Genomic DNA, 18500 nt, shown 5'->3' with positions numbered 1-18500 from the left:
CAAAATAGGAGTCGACGTTTGGAAATTGATTGAGGTGAATGGGTTATAATCAGTGGTGCAATAACTTCTGTCACCAGGACATAGTGTTTGGTACTCACCTCATACATAACCTGGTCTCAATAAACACAGATTTTTTAGTTTGTTGAGATGTCAGAATCCCATCTCACATGCTGCACTGCTCAAAGAAGGTCTTCACAGTTGTTGATGGTGTGTAGAGCACTTGGTAAAAAGCTGCTGTACATGCTGACATTGACGGCAGCCTTGTCTGTGCACACAGCGACCAACTTTGTCACCCAGTCATTCAAGACTACATCATGAAAAAGCTCCACGAGTCCATCCGTTATGGCTTGCACAGTTCAGTCAGCACCCAATTCAGTCAGTCCAAGTAAGCCAGAGTCAAACTCTTAATTTCTCATGAATAAATGCCACATATGCTTACCTGTGTATAAGTTACTGTGCAGTATGTGTACCCCTGGTTTATAATGCCAAAAAGCACTGCTATCCTCCTTTGAAGACAGAACGAGTAGAACACAGCAGTCAAAGTTGGCCGAACACGGCCCAGTGTGCCATCTGCAGCCCTCACACCCTGCCTGCTGTTATTGGCCGGGGGCTACATGCCCACTGCCCAAAGTTTGACACCCAGAAACATCCTGAACGAAGCAAAAAGGAAAATACAAGCAGAGGGCAGGGTCTGTGTCACAGACACCGCCACACATTTTGGGTCATAAGCGATGATTGAAAGGGATACATTTTCTATCAATCCTACTCAGCCTTTAAAGCTGATGTGATGAACATTTTTATATCAACAAATTACAACATGTATGTTCAAAAAGGCACAAGTGAACAGTGTGAAAATTATCTGCCAGCTCGTTGTTTTGGTTTTACAGCTCGCAGTTTCACTGCTTTAGTTCGCTGTTTCCATCAGCCCTGTTTCCACATTCAGCTGGCAGCTGCTTTCAGCAAAAAAAGCTCTAAATATCCCCACTGTACACTACCTGCTCGTAAGACAAATTTAGCAACTAGCTCGTGTACGCGGAGAAGCATTCAGATATTCCCTTCAGGATTTTGTGGCCATTTAAACAGCTAAAAGAAGAATGAATATTTGTCATGTGGTCAAAATCATGACTCTAAATGAATGTTGACCTTGATCTGTGATTGCTGTATCTGGGACTCAGCAGCAGTTTGCTAAGAAGTCATTTTTATAGAGGAGGGGGGAATGATGACATGCAGCGATGGGCCCGCGCTGGAATCAAACCTGGCTGCTGCAGTGAGGACTCGTAAGGCCTTGATACATGGTACGCACTCTACCAGGGGAGCTGCAGGGCGCCCTGCCAAATATGTTTTGAGGGACATAGTTGCTGCCTGGATCATGCTCCGTTGCAAAGTTTTTCTAGTGAGGGAGGCGCTACATTTATCTACTGCGCAGAATTTGTAGCTTCAGGTAAAGTAAGAATTAAGACCCAGTCGCTCAGAACAAATTCAGAGGTGGTCTGCGAGGCATATTCGATGTACGCAACTGTGCCCTGGACCACACTGGGCTTCAACATTTAACAAGAAACCACAATATCCCCAGACCCCCTTCAAAAAATGATCAATTTTGACAGTGGTTGAATAAGGAGAAACTTACTAACCTTTGATAAACAGCTGTGATGAATTAATTATTATTAATCATTTAAGCCTGTAAATTCTGCATTAAGTGCAATACTTGAAGTTCACCATTTACACTGAATTTATGAAAGAGGACAACATTTATTGACGGTAAACAGATCAAATTTTACAAAACTTTAAACAGTGAACAATATAGACTGCTTCTTTGTTGCCTGTGGAGAAAGTCCCCTGACTCCTTTAAAAAAATCACAGTTTTGAGCGTGAAGGAGAAACTTTGTGTTAGAAATAAACTTTGTGAAACGCTGTTCACAACAAATTCTTAATTATTTGGCCCTTCTCGTGAATTCGCGAACAGTTATACATTCAGTCATTTCTTTCTTTGTGTAAAAAGCGTGCCTTTGTCCCAGCGTGCTGGCTGCCACTGCCGGGCCGCCGTTTCGGAACAACAATGCATTCGGTCCTCGCAACCGGAAAGATGTGCGTGTGCTATTTGCATATAGAGTGAGGAAGCGGAGATCCGATCACAAGTGGTCACTCGAGATGCATGCGGTGATGCATCGTTCTGCCGTGCGTGAACGGGCTCATTGAGTGTCAAAACAGAACCACAAAGGTTAAACATACTTTCAGAGAGTAGATATTGCAAGAAAGCAAAAGTTGTGCGGTACGTTTTAAGTGAAATGTACTTTTAGTAGCGAAGTAGTAGCATGCATGTAATTTCCAGGAGACGAGGCTGACAGTTACAGCATCGTTATTAATTCTCTCCAGCTCAAATCAAGGAGACATCGGAGAAAAATAATACATAACCAAGCTGGAGAGGTGTTTCCTCTTACCTTTCTGTAGCAATAACAAAGGCTCACCTCGGCTGCGGCAGCGTTCCAGTGGCTACTCAGCATTAATCTTTCATGGGCCTCGGTGGCAGACGTGTTCCCTTCTGCAGCCACGCACACACACACACTCACACACAAAAGCAGATAATTGCAACACTTATTTAAAGGATTTGAAAATGAAGTACCTCCTCCCAGCTGTGCATTTGCCAGTAATGGCTCAGAGAAAAGAGAAAAGTAGTTTTCCAGCTTGGCCTTTTTAAGCCCCATCATTTATCTTTGTTTATCAGTTGCATCATTCTCATTTAGAGTGCCTTTGTTGTAATTTTCTTTTTCTATTATCTTCTGTAGTTTCTGTTTGTTCTATTCTAATTTATATTCTCCACTCCTCTCATGCCACAACTTATTTTCCCTGTGAGGATCACTAAAATTTCATCTAATCACCTAATCTAATCGCCTTTATAATTCAAATGTTTGTGGTGACCTCAGTTTATCTTGCAAGCTAATTAGACAGCCTGAAACACAGCACTTACAGTGTTTTTTTTCTGAAATGTGATTGATCATGTATTCCACTTTTCTTTTGCCGTTTGCTCTTGTTTGATATATGAGAAATCAGTCAGTGAACAGGACCTTAAGGAAGAAAATAAGCAATTAGAGGATGACAAAGTCCCATAAGCATTTTTTGTCAAGGTCACTGATGCCCACAGAGAAACACTCTCTTCCCTGTCTCCTCCACATGCAAGTCAAAGGCATGGGAGGAGCTGCAGAACAGCAATCCTGGATCTCTCAGATTTAGTGGCTTGCTCAGTGACACAGCAGGGTTTTGAACCAGGGTCCACTAGTAGAAATGTAGTTTTTAGGCTACCTTGCCACTTCATGGGGTCCCTATAGAGGTTTAATAAAAGCACTAACACACACAGGTCAAACTGTAAATTAAAATAATTGTTTGCTAAGACATACATGCATCTTCGTCGCTGTGAATGTGACAGTCTCCTAATTCTCCATCAGCACAACTGTAGCCACGAAGCAGAGACAGCTAATAGCAGCTCCCCGATGGACTGTCTGACGAGCACAACACTGAGTGTAGGAGCGTAACGTCAGCCCTCGGCAGGTGTTGAAATAACATCAGCTGAAGGTAATGTCTAGTGGGAATCAGCGCTACCGTTAGCAAGCTGGGCTGACTAGCTTCCCTCGCTTTCTGAGTCGAATCCAAACACAGCAGCATGCGGCGCCTACCAAATGCTGGATGATGTAAGGGACAGATGGCTTAGCGCGCTAATAGCTAATGCTGTTTGGACTCGTGGAGAGGAAGAGAGTTGTATCACCGTTTGTAGGCTATAATGTCACAGTAAGAAGAAGGTGAAGGCCTGTGTTGTCGCCCTTCCGGAGGCTGTTCCACCAATATATTCCCAAACAAATACGCACAATAGCTGCTGTATAATTCACATATTAGTTTGACTTCAGGACACAATGAATATGTACCTGCTTGACGTTCGATTACTTTTGGTTGCACGGTGGTGTTTCCCCTGCAAGCACACAGCATGAATTATTGATCACATTCAAGCATGGTAAATCCCCAACTCCCCTCCTCGGCTGCGTTTGATCAGGCGACACACTTAAACCTCCAGACACATTAAACACAGCGGCGGCGAAGGCAGCCCCTGCCAGGCCGGGGGGAGAAATAAACAGCAGTTGCTCTATTGAAAAGGGAGCGTTGATGCACTTTCCGCTGAGGAGAAGTGAGCAGCCAGACATCCCAGTTCAGCCCCTGAGAGATATTTAAGGATCACCCAAGTAGCACTTCTTTTAACACTCAGAGGAATTAAGGTGAAAATTATACATCACCACAAAGTTATCTACTGTAAAAACAAAAAAACAAACACTTCTGATGCCTTTATCTCTGTGAATCTGTGTGTTGTTGTGCACCAGATCAATAAAAAGAGAGTGGGAGTGGGCTAAATGATGGAGCCGATGTCCTTTTGTCCTTACATGGGCCTCTTGTTTCGGGAGGGTGAAACGAGATGATGATAGAGGTGAGGAGGAGAACAGAGGAGAGCAAAGCATCGGTTTGTCAGCATTAACATGAAAATGTGCGGGACGGAAATGGAGTTTGGCTTCCAATGAGACGCCCGCTGACACCTGAGCTTAAAATACGAGCGCGGAGCGAGATGAAAAAGCCGCGACTTTAAGAGCGATAATAAATGAGCAGATGTGACGCGTTTGACCTTCGCGTGCCACGCAGAGCTTCCTCGGGTGCATCGGCACGTCGGGCGCTTGCATCTGCATTCAGGGCCGGGGCTTCTCAGACTCCTTGAGGATAAGGGGGGGTGGCAGGGCAGTTTGATTGACAGGACGGGCCGGATCTTACCACTCGTAATAACAAACAGGGCTGATTGTTGTCGCTGTCTGGAGAGGAGGGAGGTGGGAAGAGAGACGGGGAGAGGGGGAGAAGGATGGCCTGCCAGGCCCAGACTCGTAGCGAACATAACGTCTCCGCTGGGAGCAACAACCGCCACCACGCTCATCTTTCTTCCCCCTCCCTTCCCCATCTCCCTTTATCCCCCCTCCCTCTGTCTCACTTGTACAGCTTTTACTCGCCTGTCAGTCTGTCTCGCTCCCTGTCCGGCCATTTGTGTCTGTTGGCCTCTCTTGTGGTTTGTCTTTTCCTCCCCTCACCGCCGTCACAGCTTTCCTCCTCCCTTGGTTTTTGTCACCCCGTGAACCTCTTTTATTCAGAATATATATCCCTGCCTTGATGCGTCCCTTATCTGCTGTCCTTGTCCCAGCTCTGTCCTCTACCCCTCTGTTCTCCTTCCCCCTCTCTCCCCTTGTCCTCCGCCTCCTCACCCTCAAAGCCTTCCATCTCACAGTCAGCTCTCCCCTCTTGGTTCCCCATCAGCCTCGCTTTCGCTATAAATTTTGTCTGCCGGCGGGTACGATCTCTCAGGGAAATGAAGGCTGACTGGCGATCCAGTCAGGCTGGCACCATTCCTGTCTGCTTTCATGTCTCCATTATAGACTCAATGAATGAATAAATTCACGCTTTTTCGCCTAATGCTTTCTCCTACCCCACCCCGATGCCAACCCTTGCTGTAGTTTTCGTGCCAATGATGACATTTTACCTCTACAGTGAACATGCTTCTTTCTTCTGTCTTATTTCCAAAGTGGCGTTCACCGTGTCTTTGGAAATGAATGCAGTGTGTCCTGAGTTGTTGAAAACAGAGAGTGAGCTGCTCGTCTTTGCAGCAACAATGATACCACTTGGAAATGCTAATTGAGTAAAATGAGTAAAAATACTCCATTACCAGTCAAAGTCCTGCACTAAAAGTGAACTTACAGTCACTTATAGCAGTAATGCATGTTTAATGTGTAATGTGAAAGGGGATTTAGATTGATCACAACTCATTGTCTAATGGAAAAACATCATACATCCATATTAACTAGGTGATAATACGCTAACGTTTGCTTTATATCTTGATGCAGGAGTCAATAAAAGTGAACAACTTGTATGCTGTACAATGGTGACATGCATTGCAGTTCAGCGCTTAAGGAAAGTGCAGATACTTCAAAACTGGACTTAAATAGGGTCCTTGTGGAATGTGCCCATGCACTGTGCTGTAATTCAGTCTAACCTGACAGCCTTGCAATATACTCGACTCTGGTTTGTAGTGGCACAAGGCAAGAAATCTGACGGGAGAGCAAAGACTGAGCAGAAGCATTTGTCCTTTCTCGCAGATTCCCACGCAGTTCTGCTGAGTGACCCACATCTATGCACTTCAACATTTCACTTTGCCGCAGTTCAGTGATAATATGAATCTGTAATACCTGCAGCCTGACTTCAGCTGCGCTGGATAGTCCAGCTGTATAAAAAGAGACGCCAGATGGGCTGCGTGTATCCATCTGTCTCTACACATCCCCAACAATACACACCTCTTCATCATCCCCTCAGTGGCCTTCACCTCTGCAATACCTTTATTCATCTGGTCACCGTACGCCTCTTTTATTCCCCACCCACTGCCTCGATTTCCATCATGTCGAATGCCCGACAAACCTCAAATCAGCATACTGAGCAGGCCCAAGAGCAAACAATCGTTAGTGGTCAGCATCATGTGTCCATTTTATCTCCAGGGATTTTTGCTCAATGAGCGTTTTTTTTTTTAAGGTCTTCATGTTAATACAGGGATGAGGACCAGGTCCATGGGGTGGCTGCACAGTGCTCCTGGAGCACCGGGGCGTTCGCGAGTAGCTCAGCAGAGGTTAATGGCGAAGGGAAACTCCATGTCATGGCTCCGTTGTCTGAGGCGCTGGGACCCGCTTACCTGTGGGCACCTCCTGAAAATTGCTTTCTGATAAAAATAGCGCTCAGCCGTAGACCTGGCCCACTTTATTAGCCGTGTGTTCTGGAAAAGCCTCCTGGGTAGAGAGATGACAGTGGAGAGGGAGGGAGGAGTGATGTGTGGAGCGGGTAGGGGGGGGGGTCAGTGTGGTGTTTTGAGATGTTGAAAAGGCACACACACACACACACACACACACACACACACACACACACACACACACACACACACAGACTCCCTTGTGCAATTTAGCCACCCTCCACATTCCCACAAACACACATGTGCAGCCAGGTATAAACAATCTGACAGAGGCAGGCAGACATAATTGGGCCGGACTCCGATACCCAGGACCAGCTCCGGCCAAACTCTCCGCAGTTAACAGGGGAAAGTTTGGCAAAGTAAAACTTTGCTCTGCCGGATGACATTGTGGATCTGCACTCAAAGGATGGACAAACACAGCTCCACTTAAAATCCATTTTCCACCTCTTTTTGCACGCACTTCCCAGGGACAGACAAACAGAGCTACTGCATGTGTGTCAGTAGCATGTGGAGATGATGAAACACGACCTTTGAGGAAATAAAAAGCTCAAATGAAGGACATCTTCTTTTTATTGCGTGTGTAGGTTGAGCCTCCTCTGTTGGAGTATAAGCAAACTGCCTCTTTAAATCTGCTTCTAGTCATGGAACAAGTTGATGCTACTAATGCATATTTTTAGTAAACTGCCCCATTAGCAGTAGAGCTAACATGTTTAGTAAGCTTGTTACTTGCTTGTTGTTCAGTCTCTCTGCCTCCCCTCCCTCCCTGGTCTCCGCACTGTTTGTGGCCTCTTCTAAACTCTCATCTGGGGACTCCTTTAGAGATGCACTGAGGCACCGACCGCTAAATAGGGAACACCTCGGCTCACATGACCAACCTCAGAGAGGAGGGAGGGTGGAAGGCTAGGGGAACAGGGGAAGGGAGATATGAGGGAGAGATGAGAAAGGAAGGACAGGGGAATGGGTAAAGGAAGACGTCAGGCATCATGAAGGATGAGGAAGTGGAGGGGGAGGTGACATGAGACTGGATTTCACATCCACCTCAAAATGCTGCTAGTAACACAACAGCCTGGCTGCATTTTGACAAGAGTTACGATTGTCCCTATGAGCTGAGAGGGTAGAGCCCTGCTCACATTCTAATCAGGGCTATAGCAAGCCATAAACACACACACACACACACACAAGAGGACAGGGACGCATACACAGGTGTAAGTGTAGATACATTTTATATGACAATATATGAGATATTAGGCAAAAATGCGTACAAACTAAACAAGCTTTTCACTGTAAATGATTTTCTTTACATGAGTGGGTTCGTGCTTCATGCGTTTCATGCTGCGGCATTTTGCTGCCACGTCTCACAAAGCCAGTTATTCGGGATGGATGGTCTTTGGTGATATAGAGAGTTGCCACATCCATCATCACACTGTGTTCTGTAACGGCGAGCAGGTCCTCTCTCCGAGGAGACTGGCAGAGAAAAAGTGTGCGAGGAGGCAGAGTGTGTGCGTATGGCGATGGGCTCTTCAGGATATTTAGTTCACTGTTTTTTCCCGCAGAGCTATTGTGAGGAGTAGGTCACACGCAGGGATACGCTTGGAGGAGTTTTTTTTTTTTCAGGGGATGTTCTCTTTAACTATGAGAACAGGCTCAGCGAAGTAATGTTCTTTGTTTGTTGTCAGGCACCTGACAATATGCAAAGTAAAGCTACAGGTGTTCTTTTCAATTCATATTCTTAAATGATCAAATAAATTGCAGCCTGCTTTCATGTCTTCATGTAGCATGCATCACGATATGAACTCTTTGCATGCGCCTCCTTTCACCCACCATTTTCATTTTATAGTTTAAATTTGCAACGCAAACTAGCTGTTAACACAACATCTACACATTATTAGTTTATTATGTGTGAAATTATTAACAGAAATTTGCTTATTCACACATCCAGCAGGTGTTTGTGTCCATCTGATGAGCACAGGTCTTATTCTGTTTCATTTTAGCTCTGTTTTTGGTCACTTCCACCTCCTGGGGAAATGTGTTAATGGCTAGGTAGCCTGCGATAAGTACAGTACGTGTCAGTATGTGTTAGGAATCAGGTGAAGCTGATAATATGACATGCTAAGTTACTGGCAGAGTGTTCCAGCTGTCAGCCGCCTCCCGCTGATGTGGGCAGGGGAGCGAGGCAGCACCCAGGACAGCTCCCTAACTGCTGCCTGCAGCAGGATCAGCACCTTGGAGAGCGCTGCAGTCCTGAGGAGTAGTGTAGGAATGTTTTAAGACTGACTAAGAATAAGGTTGTTTTGTCATAACACGGTTACTTTTCTGCTCAGCGTCTCTCACTAAAATCTGTTGCATCGATGTCAAAATAGGTATGTTATCTTATGCATGCCTGCCTTTTGCTGGTGCATTTTTGCATTTCTTAGTGCTGCCACCAAGATTGATGCAGGCATCACCCCCTCCAGCTGACGTTACCCCTGCCCGTCTACTTATTCTGCATGTTTTACAATGTGGATACTGTACAGACTGGCACTACTGTCATGGGTAGGAATGTGTTTTGCTCACAAGCTTTTGTAATCAAAGTAATCAAAAGCTACACTGCTTTAAAGTTGATCTAAATGCTGCCTTACATCCCGTAGGAGTCAATGCAAGCACAGGTGGAAATGAAAAGTGAGTGTTTTCCTATTTAAAACTCATTGAATTGGACTTTGAGACAGCACAAAATGCAGGAGCAGCAGTAAGTTTTGGCTGCATGTGTTGTAATAATAACCAAACATTTGGCTTCAAAGCAGCTTCTCAGCAGTAGCCTCTCATCGGCTATCATACTGTCCTTACTGTAGATGCAAGACTCAATAATTTATTGCGAGCTGAACATCAGAAGACTCTTCCATGGAGGCATGAATAATTTTGCACAGGTTTACAATCCCCACAAGTGCTGCCATGTATGCAGGAGATTATATGGCTTTAGGGGACGGTGTAAGCATGTAGTATATAAAAGTACTCCTTAAATCCCCTCACACACGCATACATGCACAGACACTCATGACAGGTGGCAAACTGGCAATTTGTCACTTCCCTCAGCAAAGTCTTCTTACGTATGACCAGAGTGGACCGAGCAGCCTGCACACACACACGCTCACACTGCGTCTTGCCTTCATCTCCTCTCCTCTGACCTTCCTCGCCAGCCCATCGAATCAGAAAGCGCTTGTCTCTTTTCCTTTGAGTCAGCACACTTGCTTCCTTTCCTCCGCTCTCCTTCCTTTCTCGCACTCCGATCGACCCCCCCGCTCGTCTCAACGCGCACACTTTCCTCCTCCGATGTGACACACGTGGCCTTGAGGAAGCAGATGGGAGGAAATGTGAAGGATGGAGGAAGGCGGAGAGGATGCTGAGGGAAAGAGGGGAGAAGGGGAAAAAAGAGCGACAGAGAGAGAGAGAGAGAGAGGGGAAGGGAAGACGAGGGAGGAGTAGAGAAGGAGAGATGAAAAATGCAGTGTCGAGGTAAGGCAGGTTATCTCTGGTTGCCTTTGGAAAATCCCCAAACGCACAGCGAGGGTCTGGCAGTCAAGGTGAGAAGCAGAGGACATCCCTCCCTCCCTCTCTGCTTCTTCCCCCTTGTGCACCCGCCTGCACCCTCTCCAGCTGTTCTCATTACAGCGTGTGTGTGTGTGTGTGTTTTAGTCTCCGCTCATTTGTCTGCGCGTGTGTTTTTCTCAGAGGGTTTTTTTCATGCATGTGTCTTGTTTATTCATCCTTTTGTGCACTCAGATATCATGAACATGTGTGTTTACATATGGGCTTCTCTCGCTTGCCTGTGTGTGTGTGTTTGTGTGTGTGAGCACATCGGGCCTGGTCAAGCTCCAGCGCTCCTCAGGGCATCCCTGTAAATGCCAGCGTGTTGGCGTGGATGGACCCCTCTCCACCCAAGCCGCTTAAAACTTTGTTCTCTCCTCTGTCGGTCAGCGACTGACAGACACTCCTGAGAGTTCACAAGAGCGCCGAGAGTCCAGGAGGTGGAAACCAGACAGAGAGGAGGCGTTTAAAGCCGGCGGTTAGTTTGATGTGATGTCTGTTTGATTCATGGTGAGCTGGGAGAGCTGTCAGATCATTCAGAAATCATAGTTATCTCACTTTTTTTAAGCCTGGATATAGTCTGTAGCACAGACACATATCCTGTGCTCGGATCCAACAAAATATGCTAACTCTCCAGTTCCTCCACCTCCATTCTTGGCCTTGGAAAGAGCAGTTGACAGAACAATCCCACATGTTTGTGTGATAGCTGTTCAGAAGCTTTTGATCGCATGAGCATCAGCAACAGATGGAGCTTGCTCAGCTTTGGGTGCTTGAAATCCATTTTCTCAAGCATTTTAAAGCTGCTTTAATACTTTTTTTATGCTAATGAATGATATGACTGTGTATTTGAAAGCAGTTCCCCTCAGCTCTGCACAGCGTTTTAGCATCTTTCGGCCCATTGTTTTGGTTTTTTGGTTATTTACCTGCTCAGCAGAAAACAGCAGACAGACATATTAGTGACTAGCTGGGGAACATTAGCAGATACTGTATGTCCCTCATGAGCTGGTGGAGTCTGTTTACATCTATCATAATTATCAACACCGCTATGAATTTCAGATATGATCATTCGTGATCATTAATCAGAAGCAGTTAATGTTTAAATGAAGATATACTTAAAAAATACTGACATATTAATCTATGAACTCCAATCATTTGCCCTCCGTATCATTTTTTACAGCGTGCTGTCCTGACTCACACGCAGCCACAGCTAAGATGACACATCCCGTTTTTCAGAGTGAAGCAGCTTTTTTCTGTCTGAGAAAACTTCTCGGCAGCACCGCTGAGCAGTTGTAGCGCAAGCCAACCAGAAAAAAAGGCTGCTTTTCAAACTCAAGCCAACGCTGTGTGCTAATATCAGACTCTGAATGACAGAGTTTGCTTCTCACTCACTGGTTGTCAGTGTAGCACTTGAGCTGGCGAGTTTATCCTCCTGAAGCATGGTGATAACTGGGAAGTGAAAGTTTTCATGTTGATGGTTTCTGAGTTTTCTTCCCTAAATGCTGAGTGATGCTTCCTGCAAAGAGTTTGAGCAGTGCTGATGATAACACTAAAGAGGATGCCAGCGGGGGGACATGTTGTGCATAAATTAATAAATGATAATTACTTCTTTCTCTAGACGCTTATTTTGCGAGCTCCTGTGATGCTTCCTCAGCTGTTTGTCCTCAATTAAGGTTGTTTTTCTGCTCATTTGCTCAGATAATAATCAGCTTCGCTGGGAAATAAGCTTCTGTAAGGCTAACCTTGCTTTGTGTGCTTTTAGTGCTGATTCTTATCCTCCTGACAAGGGTTGCATCTGCAGGTAAATATTTCGTCATTCACCATTCAGGGACAAGAGCGGCCAACTTTATTTCACTGTCAGGTTAAAGTCCTGCGTTCCTGCTGCTGTGATTGATTTAACACGAAGTAGCACTCTTTGCAGCATGACATCAAGCTGCACTGATACCGACTCGTCTCAGACGTGTCTTCAGATGTGTAGTAATGATAGAAAATCCTTTCCATATAGTTGCGTCATACACAGATCTTTTCTTGGGGCCATTAGAGCTGATTTCCTGCGTCGTGTCACAGACTCAGACTACTTGTGCCGACAGGACCACGAAAAAAGCCCACTGAAGCGCCGCTTCTGTGTGAAAGAAAACAGCTCTCCTTTCATGATCAAGTCAATATATTTTTATACCCCGAGCCATCCCTTTACACTTTCTTTTACACTTTTTTCCCCCCCTGCAGGATATTTTAACGACAGTTTCTCTTTTATTGGACAGTGAAGTGAAGGGACAGGGGGGGACTGCGAGGCTGAAGATGTGATCTGACAGACGCCCGCTCGACTGACTTGGACTTGTGATGAAAAACTTCACTTTTTGACCTTTATATTCACATGGCTCATCCCCGTGCACACGCAAAAGCAACTTAAAATTGCTTGTCAAAATAGATGGATATGATTTAAGTGAGAGAGACAACAGATGACACTTGAGGCAATCGCATTCAGATTTAAAGACTGTGTTGTGCTCAACAGCAGCGATAATATCCTGTGAAACTCCATTACAATGGCCTCTGTGAGTGTTGCACTGTTATAAATTATATTACTGTATAATTATTCTTGATGCATTCAAGTGTAAATAACAATTTACTGTCCTAATTTGTTTATTTTGGGGGGCACTTTTGCAACAAAGGTCTCCAGCTGTTGCAATTTCATGGTCAGTGCAACAGGTCTGAAGGACATCTGGACTCACTTTTGACTGGCAAAGCAACGACATTGTCCCACCGCTGCCGAATTTGAAGCTCATCAGCCTAAATATCTATCTATCTGATGGATGGGAAGCGTTGGCACGGGCCTACAAAAGCCCATTTGGCTTGAACGATACCTCCCAGTATCGATCAGTTAGTCCTGACACATGTGAACTGCAAACATCACTTCCTGAAAGCCGCGAAAATGTGACACATCTCGTGCATCGTAGGAACACGCAGACACACATGCGCCCTGTCAGCGCCGTGAAATACATTTGTCCTCTGGGACGGGGTCGATAAGTGTCTGCGACTTAAAGCCCCTGGATTAACCTGTGGTTGCCCGATCGCAGCTTGTAAGTCGTTTTAAGTTCTTCACGCTCGGTTGCGTCGCCGCGTTGCGCTCCAATCAAAGCCTAATCCAGGTTTTTTTCTGGACTAATGCCTATTGAATTTTCACAGAGGTCTTACATAGAATCAATTCCCCAGCTGAGCGCATGGGAGGCTCAATGGTTAATGGCAGCTGTGTGTCTGCGAACGGGCCTGAATAATGTCTTTAGGTGTCAACGGATGGAAATGAGACGAGGGTGTGTGTGTGTGTGTGTGTGTGTCATTACTGGAGAAGGATCCTACTGTACTCTCTCTCATCTCATATGTCGCCTTTTTCTCCATTTCATCCTCTCTCCTCTTTCTCTTCTTTCATCTTGTCCCCTCTTTTCTCCCGCTCCCTCTCTTTCTCTCCTCTGTCTGTGGGAGTGAGTGATGAGGGAGGCCAGCGGTCCATCCGTCACTGTGTGTGTGTGTGTGTGTGTGTGTGTGTGTGTGTGTGTGTGTGTGTGTGTCTGTTTGGGTGTGCGTATGCATGTCATCTGGCGCCGGGTGGCCTCCCACTGATGTAAGAGGGATCCGTCATGTCTCTCTGTCACAACAGCAGACACGCTTGAGTGGCTGTACACACCCTCACACACACACACACACACACACACACAATCCTCATCTCCTGTAAAACTGTCTTTTGGATTTTGGTGAATTTATTTTCAAAAAGTGTGTCATGAATGCTTTTTATTGACCCTGACCTGATCTGATCAGTGTGTGTGTGTGTGTGTGTGTGTGTGTGTGTGTGTGTGTGTTTGGACCGCACCTGCACTGAGAAGCTTCTCATATGTATCGTTGCCAAATGAAAGTTGAGAATTGTGCTGAAACTGGGACCTTAAAATAGTTTACCTCATTTAAAAACAGCTTCTGGAGCTGCTAATAGGCCCCGCGTATCATGTTGGATTAGTTAGTTCATTAGGTTTGTATCCTTCTGTGCATCCTGAATCACTTAATGCAACACGATGGGACGTTGTGGCAAATGCTGCTTAGAACAGACAGAACAACATGGAGTTTGGTGCGTGTAAAGCGGCACAGAGACAAAGCCTTGTGTGGATTTGTGGCTGTTGCATGACTGGAGTGGTTTTTAGTGTGCTAAAAGAGGCCCTTTGGAGAGAGCTGAGCATTATGGAGTGGCGAGTAGAGGCGAGTTAATTTTGGAGCATCAACAGCAGCAGGAGCGGCGAGGGGAGTCCCAGTGTGTTTGGAGCAGCCCCTGCTGAACGCAAGAGGAACTGCAGCAGTTAGGAGAAAGCCTGCTTTGTCTATCAGGTGAGGGGAATGAGGGTTATTGGACTCAGGTGACAGTTTGCTTTCACCGTTCATTTAGCGGAGGCTCGACTTCAGTGTCTTGTTAGATGATGCGGGAGAAGAGGTGTAAGAAAGTCGGCCCTCTTCTCCATTTTTTGACAGCGGGGAAATGATCGGTGAACTCAGCTTGAAGTCTAGTCAGAGTAAACGCTGTGCAGACAGATGTGCATCTGTCCCCTGTGTGTGTGCTGTGAATAACGTGTCTCTGCAAATGACTGCTTAATAGTGCGTTATCCTGTAAAGCAGCATTGCTGATGGCATCCTGAGTGTGTGTTTGTGACTAAGTGCATGGTTTCTGGTTGGTTGGTTTCTGGCCAGAAGTGAAGACAGACTGTTGTTGTTAGAATTCATTTTTGTTTGTGATGGTTGAAAATCCCTGTAGAGCAGTAGCTATAAAATCATTAGATATTAACATTACTATCATGAAAACATGCACAAAATCAGCCCTTTTATGCCGTGCAGAGATGTGTCAGTGTAGCATCATGCTAAGTATTAAGGAGCTAAATCACATGAAATATTAAAGGTGTATTTTACATAAATGAATGATTCTCTGAAAACAGATATTCACTCATGTCTGCTTCTTGGGTCATATTTTGCCACCTCCGACCATGTAAGATTTGAACAGGAATTTGAAATCACTCTGAGGGCAACAAGTGCTCCACCCCTGTGCCGGGTGGTGTTAAGACACACTCATTTACACACACATGCACGTGTGGGGCCACCGTTCAGGGTTGCTCACACGGACCGATTCAGTTAATTCACGTAATTAATCAGTTGGTGAACTTGAGCGTGTCTCTCTGGGGGGGGGGGGGCTTCACACACACACACACACACACACACACACACAGAGTGCAGAGAAGACGAGAAGCATCGCACTGCAGTGCAAACACGGTTAATGATAGCAATCTGATTGCACCTTCGTCCAGACCTTTGGATTTCGCTGCATGCTATTAGAGCTAAGTTAATGGGCGGGTGAGGAAATGAATGGCTGCCTAAGTGAATGGATGTGTAATTAAGGAATGGGCGATACAGTCAATGTAATTAGCTTGTTTATGTGCAGCACAATGGATATAGGCAGGCGTTAAGGCCCTGCGGTGGCAGACATGCAGAGAGAGAGAAGAGACAGCAGACAGAGAGCAGGAGGAGGAGGAGAGGGTGAGGAGGGTGAGTGAGAATAAAAGAGAGAGGGGGAGAGAGAGAGAGAGAGAGCAAACTCCTTATTCAGGCCTTTTCTGCTCACCCGTCACATCAAGGCTCCAAATCAATCCTGCAAATTGGTTTGTTCCCCAACAAGGTTACCAAATGACGGAGGGATGGAGGGAACGACGTGGAGGAGGAGAGGCAGAATATGAGATAGAGAGGGAATATGTGAGAGCTGTAACGAGAGGGAGATGGAGGGAGGGGGATGTCCCGCTGTTGACGTATTGTCTAATGCAGAGCTGTGTGTGTGTGTGTGAGGGAGAGAGAGCTGAAGGCTGACGCTTGGGTCGTTATACTGTAGAGGGGTGAAGGATCCAGTTGATTGTTGTTTGTTACAGGTAAACTGAACCTGCTGAGTTATGGCATCCCAGCTCTGGAATCACTTTGTCCATGTGGCAAATAGGGATGTGCACATGTTGGAATGAGTTTGTGTGTGTGTGCGCGGTTTGTTAATGCAGCCACAGATGCTCCTGTAACCCTGTCACAATGAAATGTGGGGCCCATTTCCTCCCATTCCCAGCTGAGCCAGAGGAACTGGAGAGAAAATATATAAATAATAGACGAGATAAAAAATGGCAGACGATGTGTCATTCCTCTCCTCTGGCCTGATGTGTGTGCTTTTGTCTCCCTGCATGTGTCTCTTTCAGGAACACTTCACGCCGGAGTGTAAGTTTAAGGAGTGCGTGTTCGAGAACTACTACGTCACCTACTCGTCCATCCTGTACAGACAGACCCAGTCGGGGCGGGCGTGGTACATCGGCATCAACCGAGACGGACAGGTCATGAAGGGGAACCGCGTCAAGAAGACGAAGGGCGCCGCACACTTCCTGCCCAAACTCATCGAAGGTACTGCAGATTAACACATACTACACAAGCTGGGCCACAGACAGGGATCCTGCTATCTGTGCTATCTATCACTCCCCGTATGTGAGAAGTTACTGGTCATCATCTAAATGTGATGAGAACATCCTGAACTTTCCCTCCGCTCAGTCATCCAATACGTATTCAAGCATCAAAGTTCGTTCTCTCAGTGGAAAAGGAACGAGTAGGTCGACCTTGAGTTGTGATTGTTATTTCAGAAGACATTCACTTTATGTGATATTATATTTTGGGATTTTACTCGACCACTTGAACGCCTGTGGGCAAAAACAACTTAACAGGACTGAATACTGAAGCAGACAAGACAGGCACTCTCACATTTTGTGTATAAACTGCGTTTGCTTGTTTCCCACTAAAGGTTACGCGGAACAGCATTTACACTATTGTTCGATGCTGATCCTAGCACTGCATGTTTACATTTACAAACATTATGCAGTAGGTTAGTCGAGTTCATTTATGTACTCTTTCTTTTCTAGTGTCTACCTTATTTAGAAGTAATTAGGGAGGAGCAGCAAAAGGTTGATCTGAGCAGACAGTGTTTTGAACTTCGTTAAAGCTGCATTCATCGATTTGTTTTTGGCCACTTGGGGCGAGTGGAAGGAGCTGTAAACATTGCGCTGACACTGACAAATAAAGTTATTATTTGCACATGCAGCAGACACAGAGCAACATTATCGTTCATTAGAAATCATGTGTCTGTCCACCAGACATATGTGCAGTGAGTCCAGTATTCACTTTTCCAGTATTCACTCGTTTAGATCTTTTTTGAGCGATATATGTGGCTCTTTAGCTGCTAAATGCTCCACTGTGTTCACTGGTTGCTTATTTGCCAGCCGTTTGTTGCTATGCAGGTAGTTTACAGTGACTTTATCAAAGCTTTTTCCATGCAAACAGCTACCTGGGAGGTGATGAATCATATGTTCGTCACTATGAACGACCCCTGCTGCATTACGGATCCTATTTTGGCCCGTTGTTTGGCTAGAAACATGAATCAGTGCGTCTTGAAAATAAACTTTATGTTGTCACATGTCTTTACCCCGACTTAACTACAACCTTCTCACTCCCCAGTGGCCATGTACAGGGAGCCCTCTCTACACGACGTTGCCGAGCAGAGCCCACCCAGGAAAACGCCCAAGACCTCCAGTGACTCGCCCGTGCTCCAGAACGGCAAGAAGGACCCTCAATCCAAAACCAAAACCTCCTCCTCCTAGCGCTCAGAGACATGGGTGGGGAGAGGGGTGGAGGACACGGGGCACTGGGCACCAGCGGACACCTGAACAAGGTTGTTAGGGCTACCCCCTCCCCCCCACCTGCAACACTGACTCCATGAGAACTCTGCGTACCACAATGCACCGGTGTAAAGTTTTAGAAAAAGAGCAGGTTCGGTCAGAGCTGGCCAATGGGAAGCCCCTTTTACCTTCACAGACCCCCATCCACACCAGCCCTCCACCTTCTTATTTAGTAACCTCTGTGATTATCAAAGCCTGGGATACAAAAGCAATAACTCCATGAAGAGGTGAACAGTCACCAAACATCGTATAGCATGTCACTGCAGCGTGTTTAAGCTGCTGGAAGGAGACCCCGCGCGCCTTCTAGCTGTCTTAGTGACATCCTTCCAGTCAACCAAATATCTGAGCAAAGTCTTCCTGGTTTT

The 18500-nt window shown here is 45.9% G+C and overlaps 1 protein-coding gene across 1 annotated transcript in view; it reads left to right on the top strand.

Moving 5' to 3' along the window:
- Window positions 1-18057, top strand: part of fgf11a (fibroblast growth factor 11a) — a 72013-nt gene extending 53956 nt beyond the window's left edge. The window contains exons 4-5 of the mRNA XM_041965687.1: window positions 16615-16813; window positions 17915-18057. Of these exons, the coding sequence (XP_041821621.1) occupies window positions 16615-16813; window positions 17915-18057 (342 nt within the window). The remainder of the gene's footprint in view (window positions 1-16614; window positions 16814-17914) is intronic.
- Window positions 18058-18500: the final 443 nt, after the last annotated feature.

The sequence above is a fragment of the Chelmon rostratus genome, chromosome 23 (genome assembly GCF_017976325.1).
Source record: "Chelmon rostratus isolate fCheRos1 chromosome 23, fCheRos1.pri, whole genome shotgun sequence".
Taxonomy (NCBI): Eukaryota; Metazoa; Chordata; class Actinopteri; order Chaetodontiformes; family Chaetodontidae; genus Chelmon; species Chelmon rostratus.
This window is presented reverse-complemented; position numbering and strand designations above follow the sequence as displayed.